Source organism: Centroberyx gerrardi, chromosome 12 (assembly GCF_048128805.1).
Source record: "Centroberyx gerrardi isolate f3 chromosome 12, fCenGer3.hap1.cur.20231027, whole genome shotgun sequence".
NCBI lineage: Eukaryota > Metazoa > Chordata > Actinopteri > Beryciformes > Berycidae > Centroberyx > Centroberyx gerrardi.
Genome location: NC_136008.1, coordinates 21,685,721 through 21,704,054, shown reverse-complemented (window position 1 = coordinate 21,704,054; position 18,334 = coordinate 21,685,721). Strand labels below are relative to the sequence as shown.

Here is an 18,334-nt window from a genome sequence, read left to right as displayed (position 1 = left end):
GGCTGTTATGTAATGTGATATTAACTCAATGAATTGGCATGCTGTATTACAATGATACAGTGCATGTACAGGGTGATGGACAGTAATGGGGGCCAGTGGTTGAACAGTACGTATTTATTGTTAAAAACATTTCATGCAGTATAAAACGGTATGCAGTAGAAAAAGTATTCATAGTAGAAAAAAAAAAACCTCATGCAGCAGAAAAAGTAATTTCCTCACACAACACTTTGTGGATCCTCTTTTCGTCTGAACAGCAGCGGGCACCAGAAGTTTGGCTGTTGAGAGCAGACAAGCAAAATCATAGATTAAACATTGATTCATATGGCTCCGAATGAATTTTTTTTGGGATGAAATGAATGCACTTGCAATGAAATTTCACCCTTTTCCCCACCAAATTCATTCTAAGGTATCGGAACACTTTACAAATAATACACTGTAATGCAAACCTTGAAAATGAGCGATGTGAGGATGTATTCTCTGGCTTTCGCCCTCTTGCTCTTGGATCTCTTCCTCAGGATTTTGGCATGGAGGTACTGCGCCCTCTCCTCTGCAGAGGCAGAGAAGAATCGCTCACAGACCATCAGCCTAAGCTGGGTGAGCTTGGCAGCCATCATGCCCATAATGAGCAGGGCAATCAGGATGGCAGCCAAGGGAGCTACAGAGTTACAGAGCAGCAGCTTGGGCTTAGGAAGGCACTTCTTCTCAAACAGGGTCACGGAGTAGGAAAAGTTTTTGTGGTGGTCGTCTCTAAATTGTATACCCAAAACCGTTTGAATCCCCTGAAAACATAAGTGGATGAGATAAGCATCATCGTAATTGGGTGACTGTCTGACAGATGGATGATCAGATTGAAAGAAATAAATGCAGTGATTTATCAGTGATTATACAGTGAAAACAACCTGCCAATGCTGTTAGATAATTTCACTTGTTTCCAATGCAAATCAATTTGTTTCAAGAATTTTGTAGAATCAAGTGTCATTTTCTTGATAGCAGTGCAGTGATCTGCCTTATTCTGGCTTGTCAACATACTGACATTCTAGAAAATTTGTGAAACAAGTGAAGCCGCATTGGAAACAAGTTGAGGTATCTCACCCCATTGGTAGAATTTTTCTCTTGGTTTAAGAAAAATAAGATTTGAAGTTTGAATATGAGACTAAATGACTTGTTAAGACGGACATTTTTTTTGCAGTGTATGCGTTCACAAACATACTTACTTTGATGTTCATTATCAAGGGGACATTGAATGGTTCCAGCTCTGTCAGCTGTGTTGTTACTATATTAACAAAACAGTACAACAAGGCATCCACACTTAGAATTATGACCCAGGCTACAAAATGGGAGAAAACTGGAAGGCCAAATTTCAGCATAGCTTTCCCTTCTCGGGCGGTGGGACGGGCGGACGGGACGGAGACGTAGAGCTTATCTTCTTCTGGTGTGAGGGGGAGGACGTGAGGCTTTCCCGCCGCCTTCTGCTTCTCATCAAAACGAACAAACTGGCTGCTTATGAACCTGTTTTCGAACTTCATATCGCTGCAGTATTTCTTTATGTGCAGTGCTATGAACGTCATGAGCAAGAGGAGGCTGATGGCGGGAAACATTTTGTCAGTGACGGACAGCAGCGTGTTCACAACGGCCTGCGCGTACTTTGCCGTTTCATTCAGCTTCCGCTCTGCATCGCCGAGTTTCTCCCTGAATCCCTCTGATTCCACTTTGAATGAAACGCTGAGCTGAGGGTCAAACCTCACCACCCCCAAGTCTGTGACCCCCTTGAGCATATGGCCGACCCACTTCAGCATGTCGATGTAGTTACGCAGCGGTGTGAGGATGAATTCTCTCTTCGCCTTCAGGTTGCAAATCATACTCCTGACCAGGCCTGTGAGGTTCTCCAGCGTGTTGCTGATGTTTTTCAGGACCACTAAACTGGTCCCTGCGGTCAGGAGCAGGTTCCGGCTCTTTTTCATGAAAATGGAGATGAAAAATAGAATCCCTATGCACCGCACTTGCTTTGATAAGACGAGAGCGACAGTCAGCAGTGTCCCAAAGCAGCCCGCGATCCCTCCGGCCACTGCTGTGCCATAGTCCAGAGTGAAGAGGAGGTAGAGGAGGAGCAGGGAGCTGAGGAGGAGGCTGAACAGGCTGCAGGTGAGGAGGAGGAGGACGCTTCTCCTCCAGCCGACCCTGTTGCCAGTTGTGTACACGTCCACAGCGAGGAAGCCAACATCCTTGAAGCTCTGTTTCAGCGCAATGCATGAGACTCGCATCACTGCATAAGTCCTGGGTGTTGACAGAGATACTGTGGGAAAACACAATGGAAAGCACAAAGCCATATTGACAAGAAAGGGAGAGTTTAAAAGAATAGATAAGAGCAAAAAAATTAAAAATGTTTGGCACTATAATAGCATACATGTTTCTCTATAAAACCTTTCTGCCAAAACGAAAATCACGAACTACATTTTTGAAGTCAAAATCATCAAAAATCAGCTTTCGGGTTATGAAATGACAAAGTACAAACCTGATATTGCTTTGTGGAGCGTGACATCTGTTCTGCTGTCAGCAGCATGCTGTGATCCCTTAAATACCGCGAAAACAAGAACTCTACATGGCCTCTCAGAACCTCAGTCATTACTCATTTATCAGTCATCTTCTTGAGGGCAATATTTAAACCACAAGCATGAGGAAGCCAAGACTCATATGAAGTTTATTGTATTTTGATTGTTAGAGCAGATTAATTTTTGTTACATACACAAATACTGAAGATGTATGTATTTGTGTATGGAAAAGTTTGACAATATGAGAGACTTGTTTATGCCTTAGGTGTAAAGTCTACATATCTTATTCAGGATTGTAAGACTGTGTACCCTGCTGCATATTTAGCCTGTACTTTATCATCCAGACTATGAGACACATTCAAACTAGAGCAAACTTGACAGAAGCTCTAAAAGACCTCTAACAGGAGTGATTCACACTGCTGAGGAAGTTGGTAAGGCAACAGGAAAAGACTTCTTTTCACAGCGAAGTGAGGAGACAGGCTACAGTATACTAGGATAGTGATTATATTGTACATAGTTTAACTAGCTGTATATGGCCATCTTTTCATTCATGAAAAGGCAACTCATCAATTGATTTCACTCAATTTTCACCGGTTAGATCATAATGCTGAAAGGGGAAATAATAACTCACCATGTTAATAATAAGATGTTTTTTCCCCTCTGGACGTCAGGAACTTTCTTATGAAACTCAAAAGATTCAGTATGTGGGCCTTGAGAGAGGAATAGACTTGTGATTGGTTAACTAATTTTAAAGAGTCAATGTCTCTTGTGTGTTTATTGTGAATGTACAGTAGGGCCTAGAGTTGTTGCAGAAAATCTATGATTTTACTATGATTTAGTAAATTGGTATGATGACCAGTGCAGTACAATAAGTATTTTTTACTCAAGTACTGTATAAGTATAGGTTTAGAGCACTTGTACTTTACTTAGGTATTCTGATTTATGTTGCTTTATAGTTTTACTATAGTTTTACCACTATAATTTAACACAAATATCTCTATCTTTTTACTCTCACTATGTCAAACACCTGGAGTTATATGAGAAAAACAAATGTAGGTTAAAAAAGCTCTACAAGAAGTCACAGGCACTCAGGTCTCCGTTGCAAAAATTAAAAAGCCTTTATTTCATGGCTAGCTGGACAAAACATCTGTCTATGGAAGCCCGTTTCCGCCACCTTTTTTTTTCATCATGAAGTGAAATTTTTTTCTCAATATTATGACTTAGCATCTCATAATTATGAGATACTAGTCATAATTATGAGATACCATTTCATAATATTGACTTAGTATCTCATAATTTTGAGATACTAAGTCATAATTATGAGATACTAAGTCATATTTATGAGATTATGAAATGCTAAGTCATAATTATGAGATAGTATCTTATAAATATGACACTCACAGGCCACTTTATTAGGAGCACCTGCTTGTTAATACAAATAGCCTGCTCCTCCAAACAGTGAATCATGTGGCTGCAACTCAATATATAAAGCATGCAGACATGGTGAAGTTTAGTTTTTTGTTTGACCAAACATTAGAATGGGCAAGATGCGTGATCTAAACATGTTTGATTGATTGATTCGATTGTTGGTGCCAGACGTGGTATTTCAGCATCTCAGAAACAGCTGCCCTCCTGGGATTTTCATGAACTACAGTCTCTAGAGTTTATAGAGAATGGTGTGATAAACAAAAAACATCCAGTGAGCAGCAGTTCCAAAAACACCTTGTTAATGAAAGATGTCAGAGGTCAGAGGAGAGTGGACAGACTGGTTCAAGCTAACAGAAAGGCCCACAAATGCTCCAATAACAGTCTTTACAACAGTAGAGTGCAGAAGGGCATCTGAACACACAAGTTGTTGGCCCTTATGATAAATAGGCTACAGCAACAGATGACTAGCCACTACTACATAGGTGTACCTAATAAAGTGGCTGGTGTAGGTCAGAAATATGAGATTTATTATGATTTATTATGAGATAGTAGCTCATAATTGTGACTTAGCATCTCATAATTATGAGATAATATCTCATAATAATGACTTAGCATCTCATAATAATGAGATAGTATCTCATAATAATGACTTAGCATCTCATAATTATGAGATAGTATCTCATAATAATGACTTAGCATCTCATAATAATGAGATAGTATCTCATAATAATGACTTAGCATCTCATAATTATGAGATAGTATCTCATAATAATGACTTAGCATCTCATAATTATGACTTAGCATCTCATAATAATGACTTAGCATCTCATAATTATGACTTAGCATCTCATAATAATGACTTAGCATCTCATAATTATGACTTAGCATCTCATAATTATGAGATGCTAAGTCATACTATTGAGAAAAAAATCTTCCATACGTGTCGACTACAAAGCCTTCCTCAGGTTTTATCCTGACTTGCACCCACAGGTGCGTTAAATCATGGCATCATAGGGCCTCAGCCAATCAGGATACACTACATACAGATGCAATACAATACAGCAGGGCACTAAGCCATACATCATGGGATACATCATGGAATTCATTCATGACCATGGTATTCATGGTCTTGAAAGGTCAGCAGCTAGCTAACTAGCTCACCTAGATAGCTATAAGCTAGCACTAGGCTTCATAATATTAGCTCCCTCTTCTCTTCCCTCTTGCCTTTTTCCCTGGGCTTCAGTCTAACATTACTTAACAAGAAAAACATGTGGTTCTTTGGCTCCGCTCATTGAGGTTTAATTTAACAAACTAGATTACTTCTGCCTCTGAGAAATGTTTGTATAACTAAATCTCTAATCGACACTTCAGCTTAACTTACAAAGGTTACTTCATCAAAGATAGAAGGGCTTTTACTTAAGATACTTGAACTAGTGTACTTTTTCCATTGCTGTTTATATCCATGATGCTGTTTTTGTGCAGTGCCCTAAGAAGGCACTCTGTTGTTTTCTGTGTGTGTGTGTGTGTGTGTGTGTGTGTGTGTGTGTGTGTGTGTGTGTGTTCATCATTACCCAACACTCTGCGTCAGTGTAATATCCATTTTTTATTTTTAATTTGAAAAATAACTTACATAAATCTCTGTACTCAACCATACTTTACCAAGACATAGCCTTGGCATTAACACATTGCACCAAAAGAGAAAATTAAAAGGCATTCAAAAGGATAAATAACATATGTCTTTGTCATCATGTGAGGCATTTTTCCTATTCCAAAAGATTCTATCAGTCTATTCATGTTAGCTTGTTTATTCAAATTCTGACATCTAAAGGTATGTACAATGAAAATTAAAATGAAAATATATACTGTAGCTTGTTACAGCAACAAGGTTTTCAATGGACATTAAAACGCATTATCTTAATATGGAAAAGGAATAATGCCTCAATTCAATTTCATTCAGACATACTGCAACTATAAGATTCATATACTTCCCAGACATGAGAAGTATTTATAATTACTAAAAATAGAAAATAAAAAATAAACTGGTCTTGGCTTTTAAATAAAACTAACAAAAATATAGTAAATTAATTTCATTTTCATTAAACAAGAAAAAAAGCATTTTGTGTGGCAATATCCCTTGTTATTTGAACTTGTGATTAGCTCATCTTCACAAACAGTGCCTGTAAATTGGAACTTTTCAGCAACACACATCTCTTGCATGTTTGCTGCCTCTTGATTGGGTATAGACCTCTTGCTGTACCAATACAGATTATTTTTGCATGTTAGTCAACAATACTGAAATAAAATACACTTGCAATCACAACTGTTTCGTCAACCTCCATTAAATATAAAATATTTTCCATGTCACTCTTTTTTTTTCTCAGAAAACTTGAAATAAAATATGATCTTGGGGGTGGAATGTTTTGTTAAAACTTCAATAATTGGTCATGAAAGACCAATAACTAATTTGCTGTAGAGTTCAATTTAAGGTGAGGGAGAAAAGTAACGAAGTTGACATGCACTGTACAAGAAACTGCAAAAATTCCAAATATCATCTTTATCAAAACATGCTGAGTTACTGTAAGGTGTGCCCAAGCCATGTTGCAGAAAATCCTTTTCAACATGCTTGTTAAACAAATCAAATCCAAAATAAAATACATACTGAAACAATACAGAACTGTAAAATAACCAACAGTCCTAAAATCTGGACAATATCAGGGAACTGAACAATGGTAGCAATGAATAGTACAATGATAAGTACCCTGGGACAAGGGAGAAAAAGAGAAACGTACAATTTGCACATAATGTTTATCTTTATAAGGCGTGTGCCTTTTACAATGAAATAAATAATTTACATTTATTTTCATCATCACTTTTTGTCACATAAACATTTTCTCTGTTAAATAACTCCAAAAATTTCCTTTAAGTTTCCCTTATCTGCATGTCTGCAAAACACAGACTAATGAATGGTCTAAAGAATGATAAACAATGTGTCTTTTTTTTTTTATCACGCTGTTGCATTCACTCCCCTTGAAAACCATGCACTAGTGAAATTTATCTTTAAAAATAATATAAATTGTTGAAAATGGCTGATCTGTTTTATTTGTTTTTCTTCATCTTTTTTGCAAGTTGCAGCCTCAAGAAAATAATTTTCATTTTTTTTTTTTAATTCAGCTAAATTTGTGTCCATGCAAATAAACTAAAAAGAAAAAAAAATATAGATATTTTTTTCTCATTTAAATTTCATACAATATATCAACAGAGAAAGAATGATGGTAGATCGTACAAGTACATCTTCTTGTGGGGTTTTGATCGTTACTGTTTATTCTGGAGTGTTGATGGTAGTCACTTCAGTATTGCCTTTGATTAACTTTTGAGTCTTTCTGGTGGTTCACCAGCGTGGTTTGATTCAGCACATAAACCTACAGTATGTGGGGCATTTCTCTGGTGTTTTGGGGGAGTGTGGATACAAGCTGGGACACACCTCACCCAAAGCGATGGTCTCCAAAACTCCATCTACACAGCTAGGTCTGTTGGCGTGGCGTGACCAAGCTTCTGGGCAGGAACACTGTCAACCCCCTTCAGATACAAGTACATTGACATCAAAGAAAAAAACAAAAAACAAATGAAAACAAAACAAAACAAAAAAAATAAAAATAAAAGCAAAACATCTATTTTTCATTCGAAAAGGGCTTCTGTAGAACTCGTTTAGCGGTTCCCAGTACTGACCCCCATGGCTTCGAATTGGATGAAAACCTGGAACTGACGGATTCCTCGTGCTAAGGAGTTCATTCCAGCTTCCTCCAACAACAACAATAACACCCGGCATTCCCGGCCGCCAGGCGCTCGCCACACGCTTCTTCACGTGCACAATGTGTGCGACGCTTTTGCTCAAAACACAGGATCACGTTCGCACCCCTAGAAACAGGCTCAGAAGACACAACATCAAGCATGCAGTGTAACTCGGGGGCGTGACCTGTATCGCAACACCGGCTGCTACAACAACGCTATCAGTCCACACGCTGCTATGATCGAGAGAAACTGTCCAGTGAAGATTGGGAAGCTCTTCTTGTCAGCGGGGCCAGAGTAGGGTCCACCAATGAGGAAGGAGGAAAGAGCTTGAACCAGCCAATCACCATGTTGGACAGGTCCAGCTCATCTAAAAGTATCTGAACTGCTCCCATGAATGATTTATGGTCCATACGTCCATAGTCCCCCCATACGATGATCTGTGGGGAAAATACAGAAACAACCATTCATCAAAAGGATGATAAGCCAGAGTAAAAGTAATGTAATAAGAGTGGTATTGAGTTTCTGCAGCTGCTTTAATGTTCGTGAGGCCTGATCAGTATCGACAGGAATGCGTTTTTACCTGTAAAACCTTCCCTCCCGGACTCTCCTCAAACGGCAGTTGCTGCTGGTAAAGAGGGTCCAAGGTTTTTCTTGCTACTTTTGTTTTCTTTTTGGCTATGCAGGCTCCATTTTCCAAAAGGTAGACCTTTACATACGGTGCTGTGAGGAGAGGACATGAGAGAGAAAATGTTAGGATTTGCATGATCTCTTATTTGGCTTTTTTCATAAGAGTGGCTTGAACATCCCCAGTAGCAGAGAGGCAAACATCCTTTTGCCAAATAAATACAATATTCATCAAACATCAACAAAGGAATCATTTACGACAGAAGTGTGCGATCATCTGTAATGTCAGTTTGAGAGCTTAAGTTACCTGGCAGTGCCTTGGAACCTGGTTTTCCCACAAGGCCACGGGCTCTGATGACCTCCACCTCCAGCGCTCCTTTCTTCTCCACCATGCCGATCTGGATGTCGCCTGAACAACACACAAAAGACAGCAAACTATCAGCACACTACTAACTCAACATCTGTCTATACCAGGGAATAAATCGTTACAAATTCAAAACCGGGATCTTAGACATTAATAATGCTTTAAACTCATGTACTGGGTCTGATGTTTATGGCAGAAATAGCACAGGCTTGCGTGAAAAGAGCGATTCCAAGTCTTCCATTGATGCTGAATATGTAATGGTGGCTAACAAGGGGCCTAATTAGTGGTAGCAGTCTTGTTCTCACCCATGGGTGGAGTAGCCAACGTCTGTCGTCCGACCAGCTGGGCGGGGCCAAGGCCATCCAGGAAGTCGCTGAACTGGGCGTCTGAGGAGAGCCTCACGCCGGGGAAGATGAGACTGGAAGAACAACAGAGAAAGACACACTGGTTACCACGGAGACAAAGGCAAGACCGTGATGGTTAAAGACAAAGTTCTGAGTGAGCGGCTGTGGCCTATCAAAGGGCATGAGGATCAGGGAGAAAGACTGAAGCCTGTAGTACATAATTAAATCTAGCTTTGAAATGTTTGGTAAGAAACATCCAGTAATTTGAAGTGTGAGCCATATTTTAGTCTGGGGTAAAACTCGGAAACCTCCAAGTCAAGGCTTGATGACTGTCCACAGAGTGCGAGTCCTTGTTTCCTTACTTTCCCTCGGAGCTGTAGCTGTTCATGCTGCCGTCTGTGGACTCCCGGCTGGCCTGCCGAGTCATCCTGCTCCTCATCTCCACCGCCAGGCCCGTCTCTGTGCTCCTCTGGATAGTGCTGCGCAACTTCTTACCTCCCGCTTCTGGAGAAACGATGACACACACAAAGAGACAGAGAGAGAGAGAGAGAGAGTGGGAGAGAGAGAGAGAGGAATAGAGACTGTCAATTTATGACGGTGAATCATGTTCTGACTCATAACGCGGATTGTGTTCACACGGATTGTTATTGACATACCCGTGTTTCCATTGATTCATAGAAAATCACTCAGCAGGAAAAAACACCAAAGCAACGCATAGTATATTCTGTGAAATCAAATGAATCTTTACACCAGGAAATTAGCAGAATGTGCTCTGGGAATGATCACGGTATGACAATTTCACCATGGCCATGAATCCATGAATCAAACAAGGTCACCAATTCAACAGGCTCCACTGAATCATTTTCCCGGGTGTGTGGAACAGAACAACATGTACAGCCCTCCTCTGGTCCGTGCTACCGGCTGCCTGCGGGGGTCTTTTGGGAGCCGTAGTGAGTCCATGCTCCACCTACAAACCACATCCACTGTCTGCCCCCCCTCTACCTCCCCCCCATCAGCTGATCCAAGACGACAGCTGACTCCCCCCATTAGCCCTGTTGCTGCTCATCTCTACCCAGCCTATCTGACAGCTTCTGTGTGGGGCCACGTGGCAGTGGCTCACACACACACACAGTACACGTATCTGCACAAATGTATGGATGCTCCCACACCAGACACACTCGTGCACATCGTACCCACACGCACGCCATCGCCACTGTGTTTTATTTGTATTATGTTTTATGAGGGAGGTTAGCAATTTCTTCTTAGCTCGGAGCGCCAACAGGTCGTCACAACAGAGCCTTGGTTAAGTCACACACTGAGGTTTTCAACCGCAAAGATACAAAGCTTAAAATAATATAAAACATACTAGAGTTTGGATAATTCAAAATCAATCAAGACGGTGTAGGATACATGAAGTTGTCAGCATTAAAACCTACAGGCAGAGGTTTTAATGCAGGGTTCAAGGCGTGTTTGTATTACATCCTTGAGTTTATATTGTAGAGGCGGCCATTCAGCTCTCCTGTAGCGCATGTTGGCGCCTGAGAGCGATGTGTACATGAGCTCCTGCTACTCAGTGTTGACACAAGAGAAGCTTCGATCCTTTATTAAATTGGTCAAAGTGTCAACATGAAATCAGGTGCAGTAACATGGCTATAGTGCAATGGATAACAGGTTAATCATCCAAGCAATACTAAATGTTATTGCACCTTAAATTATAGTATGCAATTTATTTTCTCTTATCTGTCATCCAATAAATGATACTATTATAAGTCAAATGAGCGCATCATGTCATTTCCCAAAGGTTAGATAACTAATTGTTGCATGAAATGAAACCCAATAAGATTGAATTATCCTCAGTTTGCTATTTGCAACCCTAGGGCTCACAGTGGTAAAAAATAATACGCCTATTAATAAATCTTATGTCATTTCCACCATATAATTTCCTAGACATTGTTTGTGTGTATGAATCCTGACTACAGCATTCCCAATCCGGCATCATCATTATGCCCCTATTGTCGCACCAGCTGTTTTTCCTCCACATCCCCTCTCCTTCCCCATCCTCCTCAGAGAGGCGACAAGTTGCTCTCTGAACTGAGGAGAAGGAAGGCAGATGAGCCTGTGTCGTATCTCAGAGAGAGAAAAAGAGACCTGAAGCTTCTGTGCCTGGCAATCTCAGTCATTCAGCTGTCCTCCGCCTCCTCTTCCTGCTCTTCACACTTCACAATGGAAGCCCGAGTCGCAGAGGTCGACTCTGACGTCTGTAGCAACCTGCAGCTGACAGACCTGCTCTGCCAATCAGTGGCCAGTCCAAATGTTATCAATGAACATTAAAAAAACAAGCAACTGCAGTTAGATTTTATGCTGTGTGTTCCACGCAATTAATAGGTGTGCTACTGCAAATTGTAGTAGGTTGATACATAAAGATGCCATGGCATAGATTCATATATAGAACATGACTTCCACCCTATCAATGCAATTATGAATCTGACTGCATGATTTATGTACAAAACAGGACTCACAACTGTCGGTGCCATGATGATTCTAAATGTATGACGAATCGTTTTTTTCTTTTTAATGACCTCTCTGAAATCCCGTCCCCCCACACGCTACACATGCACAAGGACACACAATTGCTTCAAAAGCTTTGGATGTGAGCTTTACCCAGACTGGACAGAGGATATGGGGGCCAATTACTTTTGTCATGTAACTGGCAGGGATACTAGTGTTGCACTAGCATGAATTGTTTAGACGGCCTCAAGTGGAGCTAGCCTGAATGTCAAGGAGGGAGACGTGGAGTTTGAAGCAGCAGTAGCGTAGAAGTTAGACAATGTTGGCTCGTCGCCAGAAGGTCAACCGTTCAAATCCTGGGCTGGCTGGACAGGGAAAGTGAACGACAGACTCCAGTGGAGTTGCTCAGTGGCCAACAGTAGAAGACTGTGTATAACTGAGTATGAAGTAAGATGTTCCTGAGCCTGTGTGCTCAGGAAAATATCCCTGGATAAAAGAATAGAGGAAGAAAAGTGTGTGCCTGCTGCATCTCTAATCCAAGACCTATTGTCTTTCTCTGCAAATAAATCCCATTGACGCTATTATAGGAAGTGACGAGAGCATCTTGGGAGGCATAAATATAAACACACATTCAATATCTGCCACTGTGAAGGGAATTTGAAGAGACAGTCATAGAACACTGTTGAATTCCTGAGCTAAATCTGCACTACCACCCACAAGAAACAAAACAATGATTCATGATTCATTCCAATTAAGACATGCGTGGTTGCCAGTCACGGAGTCCATATTTAAAAATCATCAAGGGGAAAAAAGACATATTTTAACGTCATAAATAGCCGCATTACACTAGCAAGAGTTGCATTCATCAACAAACAGACCGTATCCCATGACCAACCATGTCAACAACACCACCAGTGGCGGCAGCAATAACAGCTAAAGCGGTCCACATCCACAACAAACTGAGGACCCGGAAGACAAATTGACTGCGCTTGAGATGCTGACAACATGTTGACAAAGGTATTAACTTCCAATACATCACATTAGCTAAGTACACTGCTCAAGCATCCTTCTCCCTCATGTTAATCTAACTCCCCCATCCTCCTGACCACTGCGTCTCTCAGCCTGCCCCAATTCCCCCCAGCAGCTACAACTGTGCATCTTTCCACTCATCCTCCTCACCGCCATCCTCCCTAAAACAGCACGTCTCTCTTGCTGCCCCCCCCCCCCCCCCCCCCCCCCCCCCCCCACCATCCAGTCAGACAGTTCCCCGGTTGTCATCTTACCTCCGTCCTCTTCATCGAAGGAGTTCATGCAGGGGAAATAGACAGCCAGCGCCTCAAACGATGCCGACAGGCTCATCTTACTCTGGGAGCGCTGTATACGCATCCCAGCAGCCGGAGCAGCGGCATCGTGCCCCTGCCTGCCCATTGTCACCGGTTGCCGTCTCTCTCAACGCAGTGAATCAAATGCACCAGACGTCGGGTTTGCTTTCTCTAGCTGATCTCAGGTCAAGTCTAACCTAATCAGCTGGGTAAATGCCTTTGCCCCGATGGTAGACTACTCTGCTGGTCTGTAGGAGATCAGGTCTGAGCTGCGGTGCGTTGTCATCTACTCTGTCCCTAAGTGCTCTGCAGACTGCGTCTTAGAGGGAGCTGTAGGAAAAGGTTGCTTCAGTAGCGGAGTCTTAGTGCTGTCTGTGTCTGACGTTTCTGCTGCTCCTCTTTTCTACTAGGGGGGGGGGAGGGGAGCGAGCTGCATCCCTCTCCACCAATCAGAGGGCCAGGCTGCTCAGGCGCACCTCGGCTGGTTCTCCGGGCGAACGAGCTCTACCCAGAGATACATCTGAGCACCCCCCCCCCCCCACCCCACCCCCACCCCCACCCCCACCCTCCCATTCTCACTCATTTTTTTTCACCTCTTTCTCTCTATCATCGGTTTTCTTTCTCTTCTCTCACTCTGCCTGCTCTTTTGCTGTCTTTGCTGCTCTTTGTCACTGTCTCTCTATCCCTCTATCCCACCATCCCTCCCCTCTCCCCCCCATCTTATCACCACATCGGCCACAGGCAGATCCAGAGAGGCCAGTGAAAACAAGCTGTCATTAGGTCTGCCAACAGCCCTGCTCCTCTGCTGTTGTTCCACAGAGAGGGCTCCTGCCGCATGGCGGTCACTCGGAGTTCACGTGCCGAACCCGGCGACTTCATCCCACAGCTTCATATCACAGCTGTGTTGTGTTTGGAGAAATTCAATTCACGTTCGCTGGGTGTTTTCATAGTTATTGAGGATGGGAAATCAAGTCCAACATTTTCACGTGCTCAACCCGACAGCTCTATCTGCCATCCTACACAGCTTCAATGTCACAGCAATGTTAAGAGAAATTCAATTCACCTTGTTCAACCGTGAACCGTCAAACAATCAGAAGAAAAGCTCTTTGTTTGAATTAGTTTCAAACATAAATGTCTAAACATAAACCTTTGGTCACTCTATTTCTACCTTTTGAGAAGCCTGAAGCTGGCCTATTCCAAACAGTCCAGAGCAGAGAGACACAATGGAGGAGCTAGCTAGAGAAAAGGTTTCTCCTGAACTCACAGGTGGTCCCTGAAATACTGATAAATGCTCTGTTGCTGTCATGATGTGTGAGGGACAACACTTTGAGCAAATCGATGACATTAAACTAAACTTCAGCCCTTCTGGTAAGTGTCAGTCCCAGAGCTGGGAAACAACCAACTTAAATTGTGCTGCTTTGACACATACTGTCTGAACCACCTGCAGTGCTTTTGCTCAGAATACTGTATCTAGCAGAATAGGCACAAGACAGGCCAATTACGGTACTCTGCACTATCATAAATATAGCACCCTCCCTAGTGTTATCGCTGTGGCTAAAACTCCTCTCTAAGAGACACTGCAACCTACTTCCATGAAGGAGCCACTTAATGCATTGTGTCCATTCGCAGGCTACATAGACTTTCATCTAGGTCAGCACAGTCAAAAACAACACTTCAAATTTGCAACGAGGGGGAAATTGGAAAAACGCACAAAGCTACCACAATACAACCAATTGGGTCATTTTTAATGGGTTCTACAACAGTGTTTCGTTAGGACAAGATGCAACTTCGTAGCAGAGATTAGGACTCATGTTAACTCCGCCTCTGAGGCCCAACAATGAAACTCATCAAGGAGATCTGTATGTTTTTAAAGGACCGAGAAATAGCTCTCTTCCAGGAAAACTTGTGGCTTTGACAGTATTGTGCCAGCTCTGTAGGTTTTGCATATGCAAAAACTGCTGCAGAATAATGTCATAGACCCAGGCCTGAAAGCTCAGGGTATCACTGCAATGTAATCATAGTTAAATTACTTGCTACTTTTATTAGTCATTTCTTTTTACATTTCTTTTTTTTTAGAGCCACATTCCTAATAGAAAGACAGTATCTGACTTTCATTTTAATACAAAGCATTTTTTGGTCTTTTGAGCTCTTTCACTTTCTGACATTGTTCTGTTTTTATAAACTCATTGTTCATGCTGTTTGATCATTTAAAATCTCTCTCATTGTCTTTATTATCACCTCAAGTCCATGAGGTGTTTTTAAAGCCAACAGGTTTTTGTCCTATCTAAGACACGTGTTTTTCTAATGTGTCCCATACATTAGAAAAGTCTAAAAAGCCTAGTTGTGTGGTATCACATGCTCATTCACAAGTCACTGTGCTCCTCCTAAGGTCTGCCCACTAACTTATACTAAAAGATCACACATATTTTCTTAACATGAGATCATGTTGGTAGTTGCCTGGCCTATGACACAGAATTAAATTATCACAGCGGCCAGTGAAATTAATTTGCACCGGAAAAGGCATGGCTTTTGTTCATTTCATGTACGGAAGACACAAAACAGCCAAAAAGATTGCCAGAACAAAACAAAACAGAAAGAATAGTGTGACAAGTCATCAACCCCTTCTCGAAGTCGTGGTACTGTACATGCGTCATTGGACACGTGGCAACAGTAGCTGGCATTCACGTTTGGCACGTGTTGCTCGCTCAACTTTCGCACCTTTGGTGCAATTTATTTCTACCCATCCACCCAGCCAGAGAGAGAGAGAGAGAGAGAGAGAGAGACACAGCCAAATGTCAGAGAACTCATCAACTTCACTATATACATGGAATAGCCGACACACCACACCTGAAGAAAAATATGAAGTTAATTACAGTGCAAATCTTTTCAATAAAGCACGTGTACTGTAGGCCTCTGAAAATAGACCTCAGTTCACACCTCATGTGAAAAGCTAGATAAGAGCTCTAATTTGGCGTTCTCTGTACTCATTTGTTGGACAATACTGAACATTATTCACATCTGTTTTCGAGTGTATAATATCACTCTGTATTGAGGTGCTGCCAGGTTATGATATGTGGTATATATAGGTGATTGTCAGTGTAATACTACAACTCTGTCTGACTGTTTCAGACAATTATTGTTTCTGTGTCACTTCCTTAACAAAAGACCACATTGTGTACAGCAGTGGATTTAAAGATGGGGTCAGGGACACCTAGGAGTTGTTGGTCTCCAGCATAATGACAATTTGATTTTACGATTAGTCAATTCACTGGTTAGATCAACCATATCAGCTAACCTCTTGACAGACAGGTACCATACAAGCTGATGGGGGTGCATTTTATTTAGGGTCCCTTGGTACTCCCTGTTATGGAGAATCTCCATTTTAGGCCACGAATCTACACTCCAGACACACAATAAAAGCATAACAAGTATGGATTAACACTGAAGCGGTATTGTCTCAACTCCTTTGGGTTCTTTCCACGATCACATGGAGTAGTTTTCCAGAGTTTACTGAACACCGTATAAAGTCTTGATCTATGACATAGCTCCTTACTACGACCTAAACGATGCGACAGTGACCGAACGACTGGGAATCAAAAGCACCTCAGATGGCAGGAATCCGAAGAATCCCGCCAATTCTACAACAACAAAAGAACGTAACATCCCAGAAGTCGTACGCAGGGTCCGTCTGGCAGGCGGCAGGGATCAGAGGCGGAAGTGTTTCTGATTGATGAGGCGAGGTGAAGCCAAGCGTCAGAGAGGGTCTCTGGTTCTACAGACTGTAAACACACCTTAATGGAGGGCTCCTAACCCTGGCACACACATGCACGAATGTAGGCAAACGCACACTCACACATGCAAGTACATTCACACGCAAACAGACAGACACACACCGACAGACACGCAAAGTCAGGCAAACACTCCCTCTTCTCTCTGTTTACATTCCCTGCTGCCTGTCTTGATGGAGGCCAGTCCTGTAGTCTGGAAGTGCAATTTCCCCTCTCCTCTCTGGCTCGGACACGATGAGCATTATGACTTGATATAGCTTTGATCTCAAAATATGGTATGTCATCATATTATAGCATACCACTTTGCTTCAGATCCTATTTTACAGCACATTAAATCTTGCAAGTTCTGTTGTTGCGAATGAAAGTGCAGAAATTAGAAGCAATATGAAATCTTGTACAATATAAGAGCTCTTGTATTAGTTCAAACATGCTCCAATATATATGTATATATATATATATATATATATATATATATATATATATATATATATTAAAGGAATGCGCACGCACACACACATGTACAGTACAGTACACACACACTGTGGCATGCCATTCATTTTACACCTTCGTTGGAAGGTGTGAGGTAAGAGTGGCATATTTGAAATGTGAAAAGGCATGAGGGTTGAACAGTTTGAGAACACTATGTGCCCTCCACTCAGTGGTGCAAACACTGAAACACTGACAGATGGAGAGAGAGAGAGAGAGAGAGAGGGAGAGAGAGAGAGAGAGAGAGAGAGAGAGAGAGAGAGAGAGAGAGAGAGGATCTAAATGCTGCCAGCGCTTAAATGTGACAGGAGAGTTGCAAAGAAGCAGCTGCATTAAAAGCAGCACCTTCAGTATATTGAAAAATTCTAATAATACCGCTGACAGCACACCAGTTGATTTTTCTCTTACAGTCAAAACAAACCAGTGCGATATGCAGAAGTTGCTCTCGCATGTGATAACTGTCACCGCGGCATGATGACTTCTCATGCTGAAAGAGGAATTGAGGACATTTCTCAGAGGTTTTTATGACCAGGAGAAAAATCATGCACACAGTCCATGACTCAACTGACCACAACGCCTTTTTAAGGGAATGTCTCACCATCCTTCCTGTTTGACTGACAGCTACCGAGCGGAGCTGTGAGCGTTTAAAGACAAAACAGTCAGAAGAGGAAGCCCGTATTTTTAGCAGCAGTCGAATTTCTAAAACGGTAGGGTGGAAGTTCATGTTTAGTCCCGCTCAGATGGGAGACAGAATGCAAATAGGCAGCCACCTCCTCTCTATCCAAGTATCCATGTATCCTCCACTGTATCCAAGTCTCAGTCTCAGGCATGGGAGACATATGGCTGAGGAGCACGAGTCACACTCCACGCTGAAAAACTAAGCAGCTGGTGGAGCATGACGGGGTTTATGAGATGAATCAACAGTTTTTTAGAGATGCTGATTGACGCCACACAGTGTTCTCAAGACCCATCAGATAAAGAAATCATTATTCATTATTCAGTGTAATAGGTTTATGTGACATTCATCTACAACATATAGCATATTAGCATGTGGTGAATAGGATATCAGGCAGAATAAGCGCAGAATGCATAATGAATTGGAACAAAGCTGAGACTTCCATGTGCCACAATA

The 18,334-nt window shown here is 41.9% G+C and overlaps 2 protein-coding genes across 7 annotated transcripts in view; both read right to left on the bottom strand.

Annotated features, from left to right (window-relative positions):
- Positions 1–88: 88 nt before the first annotated feature.
- Positions 89–2,261, bottom strand: dcstamp (dendrocyte expressed seven transmembrane protein). The gene is made up of 3 exons (XM_071902493.2): positions 1,215–2,261; positions 447–779; positions 89–275 (listed from the first exon to the last, which is right to left on the bottom strand). Exons 1-3 carry the CDS (start codon positions 2,259–2,261, stop codon positions 216–218), a joined length of 1,440 nt encoding a protein of 479 aa, XP_071758594.1. The 3' UTR covers positions 89–215.
- A 5,738-nt stretch (positions 2,262–7,999) lies between these two features.
- Positions 8,000–18,334, bottom strand: part of rims2a (regulating synaptic membrane exocytosis 2a) — a 146,658-nt gene continuing 136,323 nt past the window's right edge. For 5 of the 6 annotated variants that reach the window (XM_071902402.2, XM_071902404.2, XM_071902405.2 and 2 more), the window contains 5 exons: positions 9,461–9,602; positions 9,060–9,172; positions 8,698–8,799; positions 8,347–8,486; positions 8,000–8,203 (listed from right to left, as the gene is read on the bottom strand). In XM_071902402.2, coding sequence (XP_071758503.1) covers positions 8,000–8,203; positions 8,347–8,486; positions 8,698–8,799; positions 9,060–9,172; positions 9,461–9,602 — 701 coding nt within the window. Of the gene's footprint in view, positions 8,204–8,346; positions 8,487–8,697; positions 8,800–9,059; positions 9,173–9,460; positions 9,603–12,889; positions 13,035–18,334 lie in introns of those variants that run through there. The other variant, XM_071902406.2, reaches the window with a different exon arrangement.

Bases quoted from the DNA above. Each gene is read 5' to 3' on its own strand.
- dcstamp (XM_071902493.2), bottom strand. From the start codon at position 2,261: ATGCGAGTCTCATGCATTGCGCTGAAACAGAGCTTCAAGGATGTTGGC. The intron at 780-1,214 runs GTAAGTATGTTT...TTATGTTTTCAG, and splicing joins CCTTGATAATGAACATCAAA to GGGATTCAAACGGTTTTGGG. The intron at 276-446 runs GTTTGCATTACA...TGCTCTCAACAG, and splicing joins TCACATCGCTCATTTTCAAG to CCAAACTTCTGGTGCCCGCT.